The sequence below is a fragment of the Columba livia genome, chromosome 3 (assembly GCF_036013475.1).
Source record: "Columba livia isolate bColLiv1 breed racing homer chromosome 3, bColLiv1.pat.W.v2, whole genome shotgun sequence".
Lineage (NCBI taxonomy): Eukaryota > Metazoa > Chordata > Aves > Columbiformes > Columbidae > Columba > Columba livia.
In genome coordinates, this window is record NC_088604.1 from 1992815 (window position 1) to 2009415 (window position 16601).

The 16601-nt window shown below is 48.3% G+C and overlaps 1 protein-coding gene across 1 annotated transcript; it reads left to right on the forward strand.

Moving 5' to 3' along the window:
- The first annotated feature begins 1203 nt into the window (after positions 1-1203).
- Positions 1204-8556, forward strand: LOC102090600 (serine/threonine-protein kinase PDIK1L). The gene is made up of 4 exons (XM_005510574.3): positions 1204-1749; positions 2760-2976; positions 4905-5157; positions 7845-8556. The coding sequence occupies exons 1-3, from the start codon at positions 1204-1206 to the stop codon at positions 5138-5140; spliced, it is 999 nt and encodes a 332-aa protein (XP_005510631.1). The 3' UTR covers positions 5141-5157; positions 7845-8556.
- The last annotated feature ends 8045 nt before the right edge of the window (positions 8557-16601 follow it).

Consider the following 16601-nt stretch of genomic DNA (forward strand, 5'->3'; position numbering starts at 1 on the left):
TGGGTTTGGGGGAAGGTTGGGGTTTGGTCTGTGGTGGGGGCTGCAGGCTGGAGAGCAAGGAATAGGGTGGGAGGGCTGGATGAAAAGATGAAAGATTTGGGAAAAGAGCACAGCAGGGGGATGGAGCTGGAGGGGGACTGAGAAGGAAAATTGGGTGGGGAGGAGGGGGTTAGGTTGGAGGGGGCTGGACAGAAGGTTTGGAAAGGGAGGAGAATTTAGGGGAATGTGGGGCTTTGAAGGCAACAGCTGTGGGGTAGGGGGAAGGGTTGTGGGGGTTGGGAAAGGAACATGTGGGGCATGAAAGCTGAGAAAATTTGAGTTGGAGAGAAGAATTAATGTGTTAATTAAAGATGTAACTTGGGCTGGTGTTGAAGAGCACTGGGCTAGGGAGAAGTGAGATGAGGGGCTAAGGTGGGAGCAGGATTATCAGGGGACAGGACTGCGAGGTGGGAGTGAGTGAGGGACCATGAGGATCCCAGGGAGTCTGTGCCAGAGAGTGAAGACTTACCTGGGGTAGGTAATGTGGGAATGGGACAGGGAGCTTGAGGTGGGGATGAAATGCAGTGTGGGGCTTGTGAAGGGGTGAACTGGAGAAAGGGGGGGAGTATCAGGGCACAAACTGGCACAAAATCGGTGGTGAAAATGCAGGAACACAACATTGCCATTGATGGGGAAGTATGTTAACAAGGTGGGGAAAGTGAGGGCGAAAGATCTAGTGTCAAACTGGCACTTTTGGTGAGCTTAATTTCTTTAAAAGTCAGTTCTAGAAACAGCCGTTACCCAGGAGGTCTTGTCTTCCCGTTCATGCCCTGCTCAGGAAACGTGTCTATAAAACCCTTTTTCTTTCTCACTGAACTTCATCTGCTGTGGACAAATCAATGTCATTTCCAGGTGGTTGTGTCCCGCTGCGCAGTCAGGATTCTATTTGATAATGTCTTGAAGTTACCATGGCTATAGGTTTTATCTTAAAAAGCCAGTTTAGTTTTCTGTCCTCGTGGAGCTGCATCATATCCTGATACATATGCCAATAAAATCGTTACCGGTTGGAAGTATTTGCAGTTGATAGTTGGTAAACTGCTTGGTTTGGGAGAGTTTTAAGCTTTTAATCCCTTTCTCTTCCAGGGTTTTACTGCAGGTGATGACCGGTTGCCATGAGTTCAGGTATTTTCCTCTGATTTGCCGTTTGCTGGGCTGAAACGAGGGATGGCTGCGGAAGCCAAGTACAGCATCGTGCGAGAAGTGGGCCGGGGGAGCTACGGCGTGGTTTACGAGGCCATCGTTAACCAAACGAGGAGCAAAGTCGCTGTGAAAAGGATGCGCTGCCATGTGCCCGAAAACGTGGAACTGGCTCTGCAAGAGTTCTGGGCCCTGCAGAGCATCCAGAGGCAACATGAGAACGTGATCCAGTTGGAGGAGTGTATCCTGCAGGACGGGCAAGCCTTTCAGCCAATTAGTCATCGTTACAGGAAATCAGACAGCCATTTGCTGCTAATTGAGACCTGCCTGAAAGGGCGGAGGTGCATGGATCCCAAATCTGCCTGCTTTCTGTGGTTCGTCATGGAGTTTTGCGACGGGGGCAACATGAACGAATACCTGTTGTCCCGCGGCCCCGACGCGCAGCTGAACAACAGCTTCATGCGGCAGCTCAGCAGCGCCGTGGCGTTCCTGCACAGAAACCACATCGTGCACAGGGACCTCAAAGCCGACAATATTTTGATTTCTCATAGATGTGGAAGTCCCATTGTGAAGGTAAGGGAATAAAACCTCGCTGTAACGAGTGTGTGACCTACACGCGTACATGTCATGTACTTCCTAACAGGCTTTTGGTGAGTCTTGTGATACTTGTAATAATTGGAACATCTGATATCAGTTGTGGGGTTTAGTTTTTTAGGAGTCTTGGGAGGGAGTTGAGGTCATGGTGGTGTTTCTAGTGTCTGTTGAGAGGAGCAGTTCAGGGCCGTTGAATCTCTGCACCCTAGATAATCAGAGATATGACGATCAGTCGAAAAATGAAGCAATATTTTCTGTGCCCTTAAACTTTAAGAACACACCGTCCCGTTACAGCAGCCAGCGCTTCCAATATTGCTGCCTCAAGCACATATTGATGTTCAGGGAAGGTGGGGAATGTCTTCGTGCTGCGTGTGGGTTGATGCCCTGATGGAGATAAAGACGTTTGGTTGCATTTCTCGTAGCACCAAACTGAAAGTCTGTGCAGCTGCTGGAAACACTGGGAGCCAGCTCGCTCCCGATCTTTCAGTCCTGAGAGTTCCTGTAGTCAGACATAAAATAACAGGTCGGTAGATAATTCATTTCTTGACCGTTCAGATCAATAATGGTATTTGTAGTTCGACCTGTAGAGCCGTCAAGGGACGCTTAAATCAATGTCGTCTTAATCACTGTAGATAATAATGGTAATGCAAGAGATTCAGTGCGCTCACCGTGGAATGGTAACAGCTAATTCTACCATAGATATTGTTCAATGTATGTTTATGCCTGATTAGATGTAATCAGAGTAAGCTGCACTGAAAGATAACGCTCAGATAAGTCTTTCGCCCATCTTGGGAAGGGGAACAAACAACAGGAATTTTGGGAAGGGGCAGCTCGAAGGAAATAATCAGCTTATCATTTCACCAGGGTTGCCACGTGATAAGCGTCGGTGCCACGTCGTGGGGCATTTCGGAGGGAAATTCACTGAGCTGCTGTTTGTGAACACGGTGTTGGTGTATAACTGATTTTGTTTTACTTTTGACGCATTGCAGGTTGCGGATTTTGGCCTCAGCAAGGTGTGTCAGGGGAAAGGGAACGTGAACCAGCATCGCTTCTCCTCCGCGTGCGGCTCCAACTTCTACATGGCTCCAGAAGTCTGGGAAGGTCACTACACGGCCAAGGCGGACGTATTTGCCCTTGGGATCATTTTCTGGGCTATGGTGGAGAGGATCACCTTCCGAGACGGGGATACTGAGAAGGAATTGCTTGGTGAGGGTCAGATCAGTGCTGTCCTGGTGTCAGGGGATACTCTGGATCCATAGGGATCCTCTGAGAGGTGTTTCTCCCAGGCATAGTTACTAATGCTTTAGATGTGGCTTTTTCCAAGCACTTTACAACCCAAGAAACCCAAAATTGTGTTTTTTTGGGGGGTGTTTTGGGTTTTTGTTTTTAAGAGAACAGTAAAGAAATCTCTTTTTCTTCAGCACGTATTGCTCCTGATTTGGTTGCTTCTCATGTTGGATTTCCAGGTCTTGAAGCAATATCGCTAAGGCAGAGGGAATGCTTTTTTGGGTTGAAAAATCATGTTGTGTAGAAGATCGTTCCCTCTGCCAGAAATACTCTGTGGGATTTAAAGGTTAAGGGAAAATATCTCAGGCTGCCCAGGTCCGGTGGTGGAGTCACCATCCATGGAGGGGTTGAACAGACATGGAGATGAGGTTCTCAGGGCCATGGGTTAGTGGTGGACTTGGCAGCGCGAGGTTAACAGTTGGACTCGATTTTAAAGGTCTTTTCCAACAAAAACTAATCTATGTTCCGGCTTCTCTGCTGTCAGGCTTCCTTGAATCTAAGAAATGCTCTTCAAAAGTGGATTTGGCCTTTATTGTCACTAATGAATTGTAAGAGTAAAAACTCGTAGCTGTTGGTGAGACATCTGTCTTACAGCTCTGCTCTTCGTAGAGGATTTAGTGTCCATATACTCCCATTTGCTCAGAAATGCTCTCAAAAATGGTTTTAATGCTCTTAAAACCAAAATGTTTCTGGAATAGGGCTTGCGGGTTTGCTTGTGTTCTTGACTTGGCTTAACCGAGGGACGGGATCACTCGGAGCACTGAAAGGGTGTTCCAAGGAGCCAAAAATAATCTGGGCGAGGATATTTAGATCAGCTTCGCTGCCATCTGGCTGAGTTTCCTCGCGTTTAGGGATGCAAGATCTCGCTGGGATGACTCCTCCAGTGGCCTCCTCCTTACTCCAAACCCCCCACATACACACACACTTGAAATATTCTGTACTGAGTGATTTCAGAAGACTATATTGCGGCAGAAAATCCATCTCTAGAGGAGAGAATGCCAGTCGTGCGCATTAGCATAATAATTGAAGACATCTACCCAGGCACTGAGATCATAGTTTACCTGTCTGTCTTTTAAATATTTAAATTCTTAAAAGGAATTTCTACAGAGGAACTTAAGCTATCGTGCTACCCCTTTATTTTTTCCACCTTCAAGTAGGCTCAGTTCTAATTCTATTATTTATTTCGTCTAAAAATGCCAAACATTGATAAATGGTTTAGTTCCTGCCTAGGAAAACAAGCGAATGGCTGCAGCTGAGACCAAAGCATGAACAGATTTCATTAAAGCAGCTGCCCGCCAAGTCGAGATAAGGAGTTTGCAAGCAACCTTTTCTGTACACAGACAGGTCGCTGCCTTTGCAACATTTATTCTTTGCTCGGTGCAGGGGCAGAACAGCTTGAGTGAGCAAAGCTGGTTATACTGTCTGTTTTGGAAGCCGGTTAATCATTTTCAACAACCGGTGAAATTATTTAGATTACCAGCAGCAAATTTACATTTCCCTTCCTTAATCTTGCTGGGGAGAAGTTGGCTTAGGGTAAATGGCATGTGCTGTCATTTTAATTGAAAATTGTTTGACTAACTGAGCAAACAAGTTTTGTGTTTAACTCTTTCAAGTTACCTCAGCCAACCAGAGTCTCCGTCCCTCTTTCAGAGCTTCTGAATAGGGTGAAATTGAATTTTGGCAGCCTCTTCTGATAACTTCTCACAATATTTGACCTCGTGGTTGCCTCTTAATGAGTGATTTTTTCCAGTAATCTTTCGTATGTTTTGTCTTCGGGATTGTTGGACATGACACTAATTTTTGTAGCCTTTACCTGTATAACCTGATTCCTCCTAATCTGTGTTCAGGAACTTACATCTGCCAAGGCAAGGAGCTTATTCCCCTCGGAGAAGCGTTGCTGGAGAATCCCAACCTGAAATTACAGATTCCCCTGAAGAGCAAGAAGGCCATGCCCGATGATCTCTGCAAGCTCCTGCGCGATATGTTGGCTTTTAACCCAAAAGAAAGGTTGGATGCCTTCCAGCTCGAAGTCCGAATCAGGCAAATCTCCTACGGCAAAAAACGCCAGCGCTCGGTCTCGTAGAGGCGAAGGACGTTCAGGTTGGTGCCTCTGCCAGGCTATTTAAGCTGAGCTTAAAGGGGATTTTCTATCCTTGACCTCCAGGCCTAAGCCTTTTAAATCAAATGTGACCTGTGGTAGTTTCGAAAATTCAGCCACAGAATGACTCAGTCAAACTAGAAATCAAAAACAACCTTTGGGAAAAGGAATTTGGGGGAAGTGCCTCTAACAAAGAAACTTTTGGCCTCCTCAGGGGTGTTTGTTCGGGGAATTGGCTTTGCTGTCTGGATTTAGGCCAGCCTGTCCTTTACCCTAAACCTCGCCTATTTCCACAAGCAACGACAGGTTTCTGCCGTCACTCCCATGCTTGTTTGCTGCTTTTCCAATATATTTTCTAACTAAATAGAAGCCAAAGTGGGCAAGGCCACTGTATATTTGTAGGTGTGCATCTTAAATATGGGATTTGGGTATGACAGTAACTGTCAGATTAAAACCAGGTTTATTTTTCTGTAATTAAAGCACTGTCAATGCTCAGAGCTCATCAGAGCGGGGTGCACCAGGGGACAGGAGCATCCTGTCCCAAATTGTTTAAAGGCCTTGAAAACTATCTTGGAAAAGGCTGGACTGGAGGTCTGGTGGTCTGGCTGAGTCCTGCAGTGAGACTCTTGGGTTTATGTGCCCACTTGGAAAAATAAAGCATCACTGATCCTGACCTTTGAGTTCTTAATGGCCTCTTTAGTTTCCACCTCGGTGGAAGTTTGAACTTGAGGTGGTTTGTTAGATTCTGTGTTTTCCAGCAGAGCGGTGAAAATACAGAATGGAGTTTCCAGGGTTTTCAAGTCCTGTTTTCTGCCATCACAGGCATCATATCCTAGAATTTATTTGGTAAATGTATCATAAACGCATAAAGGGTTTTGTGTCTGATACTATCACTGAGCACCTGGCTGTCCTTATAGCTAAGGACATTATCCTTTGCAACACAAATGCATTTCTGAGCAGTTTAATACTCTTGATCTTGTGACAGATTTGTCCTTTAGCTTAAAATGTTTTTCTCCTTGCTGGTTGTTTGCTCATTCTGAACTATTTTCTAGAGAACAATTGTAACCTTAGCAGCGTTTCTTCCTGTCTGAGGTTGGTAGGTTGGCTCCTCCATCTCCTCCACACACAAATAATTTGTTACTCTAGACAAGTCTCTTCAAGTCCTTGTAAAGCACAAGAATTTATTCTCTAGTCTGGAAATATTCTTCCTGATGTGTTCCAGGATCGCATCTCTCTCCTTTCATATCTATATCACTTAATCCTCTCATAATTTCTTCATATCCTAAAGCCCTCTTTTGACCTGAGTTGCTTCAGATTGATAATGTTCTGGGTTACAGCAGAAACTTCTGTTCACGGGTGCGTGACCTGATGTTTTGTTGCTGAGTTTCACCTCCTGTCAGAAGAAACGGTGAATAACCCTCATCATTTCCTCATCTTTCTTATAACCGCAATACCTTGTGTTGTCGGCCCACTTCTAATTGTGCCAAGGCTGTCAGTGAAAGCATTAATTAAACAAGTCCATTGCCAGCGCCAGTCTTGATAAAACTCGACTCTAACCTCTTCATTTCCAAATTATCTGGTTCACTTTTCCCTTGGGCCAGGTTAACCGCTTTACCTCTTCCTTTTTACTAATCCCGCTCTTCCCTTGTCTAATACATTTATGCTTTACTGAGGTCTCAGCGGACAAGACCAACGCTTCTTTTTATCGACACAAATCGGTTTTATCGCTGAGCTTGGTAGGATCTGCGTTTCTGGGGACTGGCGCTTCTGAAATAGCGACAGTGCCACTAGTTGGCAGCCCAGCCCTGAAGTGCTTTGCTGCCAGAGAGGAATTTGCAAGGATAAAGACAGAAGAAAAGGCTCTAGCAGCACAATGTCAGGCTTACCGCTGTGTTTTTTTCCTTTTTCACGATGAAACCGTGATTATAAATAGATTCGCAGCGTCGGTTCAGGGTGGAACCACCAGGATGTATCCCTCAAAACCACTTCTGTCTCAATTCACTTTATTTTCTCGTTCGGTAGGAAGCTGGCTGGATATCTCCTCTGGTTGTTTGTGGCGTGTAATGGGAGTTGATGCAGCAGCAACTCATGGCACAGCGTTCCACGCCACCAGGCGTGAGCCTCACGCTGTGTTAGTCTGGCTTAAAATGAAAACCAGCTTGCCTTTCCAAACGGGGCTTGTCTGAACTGCCAGCTCATGGTCCAGAAAACAGACGGGGTTTTGTATCAGACTTTCCTAATCGAAAATCAGGAGTAGGGCAGAAGCTGGAAAGCGTTTCTCACAACCCTAAATCTTGGTGCATCAGAAGAAATTCTGCAATGGCAAGTTCAAAGCAAACAGGCGCTTTGCTTTTTGTTGTTTTTCCATAATACTTCGTGATCACAGGGCAATGAACTTTGCGGTGTAGGGCAGCCAAATGCTACATCTCCTCAGAACAGCGTGAAAAACACCAAAATGAATTTAAAGACAAGGCTATGGGTAGAACCTGTGATTCAGGCCATCCTGAAGTCAAACATTGCTCAGAACTTGGTCTTTACTGAGGAAAGGCTGCTTGGGTACCCGCCCTGTGCTCTTCCCAAAGTGCAGTTGACACCCCCGAGGCAGCGCGGTGGGTCAGGGGACCTTTGCGGGCCAGTGTTCTCGGTCAAAAGTGTTTTATTTTGCAACTTTAACATGTTTTCTTTGCAGGTCTCGCTGCGGTTTGGAGGCCTCGGCGATGGTGACCAACTCCGCGCGCCTTTGGAACAAGCGGGTCCATCCGAAGACTGTTGCCGGCTGCCAGTTTTCCCCAACGGTTATATTTAAATGGACAACAATTTTATTTATTTGTACAGTAATTTTAAGAGGAGAACTACAGAAAGCCTTATTTTTTATGCAAACCCTCGGTGTTTTTACATTCGTGTTCTTTTACTTGGCGAGTAGCGCAGGTGAAAACTCGGCTGAGGTGACCGTAGTTGTCTGGCTGTACTCGTAGAGGAATTTCTGCACCTGTTCTTTTTAAAACAACCCTTGTACCCCCTTCCCTTGACATCCCATGACTGCCCTTTCGAAGGACGGCAAAACAACATGCCGAAACCGTTTAGAGATGGGTCTGTGCCCTATTTTGTGTTGACTCCCTTTCCATCCCTGGCTTCTCGCTGATAAAACCACATCGCTTGTCCTTGGCGCAGAAATTGTCTTCGGGAGGTTTAATTGGAGCTTTTTTTTGGGTGTAATTCTTCATGTTTCTTGGCCACGTAACTGAGTGATGTCTGAATGAGCTGGCAAAGTGCTCAGTGTCTATTCTGCGAAGTTTGAGCCGAAACACAAGAAGATGGATTTTTCTTCGCAGTGGCTTTTTGAATATTCTTGCTTAGATTAACTAAAACGCTTTCTTAAAATAAATACAAAAAACGTTAAAGATGCCAACTCTTGATTAGAACGTATGCGTCACTAACACTTAAAGTAGCTGGAGGAATCGTGCTTCCTGCTGTGTTAGCGGCTCGCGCCAGCTGTTCTTACGAGGGGGGTGAAAAGGGCTGAACTGGATCTTGGCAGGTAAATGGGGAGCCTGATTTGCACCCTGTTTGGGAGTCTCGGTAAACTGCTGCTGATCTTGGCTTGTTTTAAGGAGCTCCTGGGGAAGGTTCCTCCTCTGCTCTTGTGTCGTGCGGAGGTGAAGTAATGTCCTTTGGGGACAGATTCCTTTTGTAGGAGAGGAATAAATGCCAAAACCAAAAAGATAACGGGGTGAACCACCTGTGCCACGCGGAGGGCGGGAATATGTCTGTTTCTGCTAAAAACATTATATATTTCTTCCCCCTGCTCTACTGAGATTTTGGCTGCAATGTTGAAGACTCTCTTATAAATACTTTGTCGTAAAGTTAATTCACGGAGAGGATCTTCTTGCTGTGACTTTATCCAGAGGCTTCACCAGCCTCCCATGACGTTCCATAGAACACAGCCCGTAGTTACCCTGCACAAATGAGCACTAATTGACCTCCGTCCCTGTAGCAGGTAACGAACGGGCTGCCCGCTGTGAGCTGTGCCTGAAAAGAGCTGTTGTGGGAAAAATAAGTTGATTTAAATCGGTAGGTTAAACCCCAAAATTGAATTTAGAGAATCGACAATCCGGTGTGTCATGGATTGTGTGCAGTGTGACAGACACGGTTGCTTTGAAGCTCATTCAGCTCTTGACACCTCCATGCAGGCAAACAGGCTGAAAAAGGGGGTCTGGATCTAGAGGAGACAGATCTGACTTTAGTCTCAACACCTGCAGTACAACCCGGTTTTACCTAATCCTCGCTCTTGGATTTCTTACCTAACCTGGGAGTTCTGGGGCAATCGGGACTGGCTGCTGAGTTTTCCTTTCCGCAGCTTTCGCTTACAATCCCTCTTTGCAGAGCTGCTCTTTTAAACTAAGGTTCCTCCACCCTTTTTAATCCTGTAGTCACTGCAACTCATTTTTGCCACCTCAGAGCATGCTGGTTTTCTTCCAGGGCTGGTTTTAGTCGTGATCAGGTCTGCTTTTCTGCAATACAGGTAGATTTGGGCACCCTCACAAAACTGCGGGGCACAAGAATGGCTCATTGGCCCATTGGCCTTCCTTGCTCGCCCATTGGCCTTCCTTGCTCGCCCATTGGCCTTCCTTGCTCGCCCATTGGCCTTCCTTGCTCGCCCATTGGCCTTCCTTGCTCGCCCATTGGCCTTCCTTGCTCGCCCATTGGCCTTCCTTGCTCGCCCATTGGCCTTCCTTGCTCGCCCATTGGCCTTCCTTGCTCGCCCATTGGCCTTCCTTGCTCGCCCATTGGCCTTCCTTGCTCGCCCATTGGCCTTCCTTGCTCGCCCATTGGCCTTCCTTGCTCGCCCATTGGCCTTCCTTGCTCGCCCATTGGCCTTCCTTGCTCGCCCATTGGCCTTCCTTGCTCGCCCATTGGCCTTCCTTGCTCGCCCATTGGCCTTCCTTGCTCGCCCATTGGCCTTCCTTGCTCGCCCATTGGCCTTCCTTGCTCGCCCATTGGCCTTCCTTGCTCGCCCATTGGCCTTCCTTGCTCGCCCATTGGCCTTCCTTGCTCGCCCATTGGCCTTCCTTGCTCGCCCATTGGCCTTCCTTGCTCGCCCATTGGCCTTCCTTGCTCGCCCATTGGCCTTCCTTGCTCGCCCATTGGCCTTCCTTGCTCGCCCATTGGCCTTCCTTGCTCGCCCATTGGCCTTCCTTGCTCGCCCATTGGCCTTCCTTGCTCGCCCATTGGCCTTCCTTGCTCGCCCATTGGCCTTCCTTGCTCGCCCATTGGCCTTCCTTGCTCGCCCATTGGCCTTCCTTGCTCGCCCATTGGCCTTCCTTGCTCGCCCATTGGCCTTCCTTGCTCGCCCATTGGCCTTCCTTGCTCGCCCATTGGCCTTCCTTGCTCGCCCATGCTAAGCGAGCATCCTCCCAGCGACTAGGTATTTTTAGCTAATCCGTACGTACACTTTAATCGCTGCAAACTCTGTACTTTAATTTATAAATTTATAAAACACTGTATTTCCCAACGCATGGGAAAGTGTGGTGATACTGAGCTTTGCTTTAGAATCACGTGCGACGCTTCTTTTTTCTTTTGTGTTTAGTAAGTCTTACTCTAATACCTGGTGAATTGGAAAATGAACCCGTGCGATGACAGCCTCTAATTTAAGTGACTGTTTCTTAAGGAAAGGGGTGGGCGCGGGGGGAGAATCCTGGAGCTGCAGTGTGTAGCTCTCTGCAAACGAGCTTTATATTCAAAAAGTGATCTAAAGGGTGAATGTAACGTCTGTAGCCGGGAAAGGAACGGAATAAAATGGAAGAGTGCGTGAATCCGTGGTATTTTGTTTCAAAAGCTGCACACGGCTTGTTAATAATAATAGAGATTAAAAAAAAGAAAATACAGAGAAGTTTGTGAAAGACCTAAAATTTGGGGATGGGTCAGTACTGGGGTCTATATTATTCAATATATTCATCAGTGATTTGGATGAGGGAACAGAGTGACTGTCAGCAAGTTTGCTGGTGACACCAAGCTGGGAGGAGTGGTGACACTGGAAGCTGTGCTGCCATCAGAGACCTGGACAGGCTGGAGGGCTGGGCGGGGAGAAATTTAATGAAATAGAACAAGGGCAAGTGTAGAGTCTTGAATCTGGGCAGGAACAACCCCAGGTTCCAGTGTAAGTTGGGGAATGACCTGTTGGAGAGCAGTGTAGGGGAAAGGGACCTGGGGGTCCTGGGGACAGCAGGGTGACCATGAGCCAGCACTGGGCCCTTGTGGCCAGGAAGCCAATGGTACCTGGGGTGGGTTAGAAGGGGGTGGTCAGTAGGTCAGAGAGGTTCTCCTGCCCCTCTGCTCTGCCCTGGGGAGACCACACCTGGAATATTGTGTCCAGTTGTGGCCCCTCAGTTCCAGCAGGACAGGGAACTGCTGGAGAGAGTCCAGCGCAGCCACCAAGATGCTGAAGGGAGTGGAGCATCTCCCGTGGGAGGAAAGGCTGAGGGAGCTGGGGCTCTGGAGCTGGACAAGAGGAGACTGAGGGGGGACTCATTCCTGGGGATCAAGATGGAAAGGGGGAGTGTCAGGAGGATGGAGCCAGGCTCTTCTGGTGACAACCAGGGACAGGACAAGGGGCAATGGGTGCAAACTGGAACACAGGAGGTTCCACTGCAAGAGGAGAAGCAACTTGTTGGGGGTGAGGGTGGCAGAGCCTGGCCCAGGCTGCCCAGGGGGTTGTGGAGTCTCCTTCTGTGCAGACATTCCAACCCGCCTGGACACCTTCCTGTGTAACCTCATCTGGGTGTTCCTGCTCCATGGGGGGATTGCACTGGATGAGCTTTCCAGGTCTCTTCCAACCCCTGACATTCTGGGATGGGAAATTTGTTAAACTATGTATTTTACAGAGAAAGATGGAATGGATGGTGCTCCCTGGTGCTGTGAGAATGAAGGGGACTCCTGGGGGATGCGCATGGCCAGTTGCTGAAGTCCCTGGTGTCAGAGCGCTGGAATCAGGCTTGTTTGTGGAAAATAAATCCATGAGCAGTTACTGACCGGGGGGTTTAGGGCAAACCTTTGGCTCTGGCAGTTGTTTGGGTGCTGCTGGAGCTGTTTTCTCCATGGTCCCTTCTTTGCGGACAATTTTTCTTGCAGCTCTCGGGACAGCCGGCGATGCTGCTCTGCAAAGCACTAAACCCTCAATATTGCCACTCATCGCTCCTCTCCCATTGAAGTACATGGGTCTTGGTGACCACCGCTGCTTGGGTGACCGGAGGAAGAGTTCTGCCAGCAATAACCGCTTCTGACTTCACATTTTGGGAAGAAACAGGTGCTGTCAAGCGCATTGTGGGGCGACAGGGCCCAGTGCCTGATTGGGGAGCTTGGATCTCTCCAGTTTTATTTGTATTTAATTCTTTTTTCAGAGCACCCGCAGCGGTCACTAAGGATGTGCTGCTTGTTTATCTGCCACACAATCCCTCCCGAAGGAAAAAAGAACGGCGAGGAACGTGGGTTGGCGATTCAGCTTTGTATCTCAGGTGAGCAGATAGTGAAGGTACTTTCCCCTGCAATGAGCCTCACACGCGTTGGCGCTGTTTGTTAGAACAACCTCTCTAGATGCTGGCGTTGTCCATCGAGCCGGGCAGTTTAATTGATTGCTTTGGATTAAGGATGCTCCAGACTAGTTAATTTGTTTTCAATGGGACAAATAACATCGGTCACAGAGACGCAAGATAGCTGAAGGCTGAATTCATCCGGGGAGGAATTAAATACTCGCTGCTGTCCCCACTCAGGATCAACTCAGTCAATACTCTTCTATTTTTCTCTAAAGTTAAGCTTTGCCTCCAAATCATTCGTTAGCAGAACCTTCCATTAATCATGAACCCAGCACATCCACCAGGCAGCAGGTCTTGTCTTTTTCCTATGTCTGTTAAATACATCCCCATAGCATTACAGCTGCTGGGAAGCATTTTTGAGGGGTTTTTTTGGAACTAAATAGATTCCCAGGTCTCTTAATTACAAAGACTAACGAAGGTCAGTGGGGGAACGGTTGGACTTGATGATTTTGAGGGTCTTTTCCAACCAAAATGATTATGTGACTGTGTCTCCTGTCAGCAGGGGCTCAGGAAGAGCTAAACAAGCAGATTTACCAAGGAAAGCCGGTTTCCCAACCTGTTCTCGCGGCTCGGGAAGGAGGAGAGACGGCAGGTTGGGTTCAGCTAAAGCTCGGGGCCGCGGCATCGCATCCTGATCCATCACCTGGAAACGTTCCCTCTGCAAAGGGTCAGAGGAAGGATTGAGTTAAATTTCTCTATGGCTGGAGAGGTAAGAACGAAGTTATTGACCTGTGTGGGGGCAGAAATGAACTAGCCTGGCTGAATCCAGAGAAATATTTCTGCAAAACAAGGGAAAATGGGGCAACCTGCAGCTTAATGCATCGGATACGGGTATAGACTATTTCCTAATGAGAACCTTCAGCACTGGAGTGTTTGGTTCACATTTGTTCTTCCTCCTCTCTCAACCTAAACTTAGAATGTGTTGCTCCTTTGTTCTGTTAAATAGCTGCTGCATTTAATTGTCGGATTTGCATTCTGTTTGCAAAGCACGATCCAGGTTCTCTCGCAGGCAAAACGTAAAGACTCCTACGTGCCGTCGCTGCTCGCGCAGGAACATCGGAGAGAGAAAGGATTTGAAAAGGTACCGAGTTCGTGTGGCTCAATCTGTCAGTCCCTGTTCTTCCAAGATCCTTCGTACGCTCTTAATTGATTTTGCCGAGGCTTTTTGAAGCTGGAAGCAGCAGTTTGCTTCCTTTTAAGCTTACTTAGAGTTCCTTTATTCTCAGAGAGCTGCAGGATCAAAGAATTCAGATTGAATTGTTTTTAAATGGTAACAATGTGCAGTCTGCTGGCATGATTCACACCTCCTGCTCGGCACAGCCTCCTACTTGTTCCCTGTTTGCAGAACAGCCCGGAGCACGAAACAGCTGGATTTCCCGAGAACACGGACAAGAGGGATGTCGGGAGCACGGAACATCTGGATTTCCCGAGAACACGGACAAGAGGGACGTTGGGAGCACGGAACAGCTGGATTTCCCGAGAACATGGACAAGAGGGACGCTGGGAGCACGGAACAGCTGGATTTCCCGAGAACATGGACAAGAGGGACGCTGGGAGCATGGAACAGCTGGATTTCCCAAGAACACAGACAAGAGGGACGCTGGGAGCACGGAACATCTGGATTTCCCGAGAACACGGACAAGAGGGATGTCGGGAGCATGGAACAGCTGGATTTCCCGAGAACACGGACAAGAGGGATGTCGGGAGCACGGAACAGCTGGATTTCCCGAGAACACGGACAAGAGGGACGTCGGGAGCATGGAACGGCTGGATTTCCCGAGAACATGGACAAGAGGGACGCTGGGAGCATGGAACAGCTGGATTTCCCGAGAACATGGACAAGAGGGACGTCGGGAGCATGGAACAGCTGGATTTCCCGAGAACACGGACAAGAGGGACGTCGGGAGCATGGAACAGCTGGATTTCCCGAGAACATGGACAAGAGGGACGCTGGGAGCATGGAACAGCTGGATTTCCCGAGAACACGGACAAGAGGGACGTCGGGAGCATGGAACAGCTGGATTTCCCGAGAACATGGACAAGAGGGACGCTGGGAGCATGGAACAGCTGGATTTCCCAAGAACACAGACAAGAGGGACGCTGGGAGCACGGAACATCTGGATTTCCCGAGAACACGGACAAGAGGGACGCTGGGAGCACGGAACAGCTGGATTTCCCGCGAACATGGACAAGAGGGACGCTGGGAGCACGGAACAGCTGGATTTCCTGAGAACACGGACAAGAGGGACGTCGGGAGCATGGAACAGCTGGATTTCCCGAAAACACGGACAAGAGGGACGTCGGGAGCATGGAACGTCTGGATTTCCCGAGAACATGGACAAGAGGGACGCTGGGAGCACGGAACAGCTGGATTTCCTGAGAACACGGACAAGAGGGACGCTGGGAGCATGGAACGGCTGGATTTCTTGAGAACATGGACAAGAGGGATGTCGGGAGCATGGAACAGCTGGATTTCCTGAGAACACGGACAAGAGGGACGTCTGGCAGCCACCACGTGCTGATGTCCACACAGGGGTGTAAAACCCGAAAGCCATCAGCCCTCTCGCATCGAGGTTTAATTAAAGAAACGTTACTAATGGGAAATAAATTCCTAGGAGCGCTCCGATACACGCAATGGTGCAGGAGGTTGAAATCCCGGCGGTGGAGAGGAGGGAAGGATCTAAGGATGCTCCTGCATGGGGAGATGTGTCCCTGAGCTTGTGTTTCACCCCTGGCTGCCTGGGAAGTGACCTGGAAGGGCTGTGGGATGCGTCCAGTCTATCTAAGGCTTATATGGTGTATACACAAGGCTTGGACATAGGTCTAATGCCCAAGAACCATCAGTGGGTACTTAAAATGATTGCTGCTGGATGTGGCCAAAGCTTCTATTTAGTTTTGATTGTGGTATCAGCTGGATTAGGACAAAAACTAGAACTGGACAGATTCTGGGAGGAAGTATCAATGAAAAGAGGCATCTACAGAGGAAGTTGTACACATTGACTTAGGAGGTTTATTTTTTAAGCTTTTTACCTTAAACCAGCACTAACGTCTGCTGAAGAAGTGCTGGATCACTTCAGCTGGCAGGTCATGACAGGGAAGTCTCAGCCTTTTGCTTACACGTAAAACTGAGGCTAAACCCACCACATTTGGCTTTTTCCCACAATTATAAGCAAACTAAAAGAGAAAGGGGGGAAAATATAAAGCTGCAAGTGTTTAGAAGCACCAAAGTGTCTCTGAGTCCATGCAGGTGGCCTTGGGAAGGGAACTTTGGGCACGAAGTCCCTGCGCCAACAGGGAAGGGACAAAAGGAGGAGAAGGCGGTGATGGCGATAAATCTATGTTAAACACTTCTTTTCCGTTTGGAAAAGGCCTCAAGTTGAGTCCAAAGATCCTGTGCTGCTTACCCAAGGTCCAAGCGGTGCCGCTTTACCTCGACTTCGTTATTCCGAACCGCGGACTCCTCGTTAACCAAAGCTGGGGAGCGCGGCCGGATCGTGACAGCCGTGTTTTTTAAAATCAGGCTCCTTTCTGACTTCTGCATCTCTTGATTTAATTTTGTCCTATCCTTACAGCTTCGGCGCGGCCTCCCCGAGCCCCTGGCGTGACAGCTTATTGCACTGGAGGCAGGAGGCAGCTCCTGCCGCTGCGCCAAGGAGAAAAACAGACTCTGAGCTGGTAGAAGGGGATCGATGCCCGAGAGCAGATCAGATCCCCACCACCCTGGCCTGCTTGGCCTCACCAGGGGTGCTGCCCGGTGTCATTAGGTATTTCTGAGTTACTTACCTTTTTTATTTCCTCTGTTTCTCTTTGGTTTGTTTTTCCCCAGTTCACTTTGTTAATCATTGATTGAGCTGCTG

Excerpts from the sequence above, each read along its gene's own strand:
- LOC102090600 (XM_005510574.3), top strand. The coding sequence starts at position 1,204 with ATGGCTGCGGAAGCCAAGTACAGCATCGTGCGAGAAGTGGGCCGGGGG. Across the intron at positions 1,750-2,759 it reads GTGGAAGTCCCATTGTGAAG|GTTGCGGATTTTGGCCTCAG; the intron begins GTAAGGGAATAA and ends GACGCATTGCAG. Across the intron at positions 2,977-4,904 it reads TACTGAGAAGGAATTGCTTG|GAACTTACATCTGCCAAGGC; the intron begins GTGAGGGTCAGA and ends ATCTGTGTTCAG.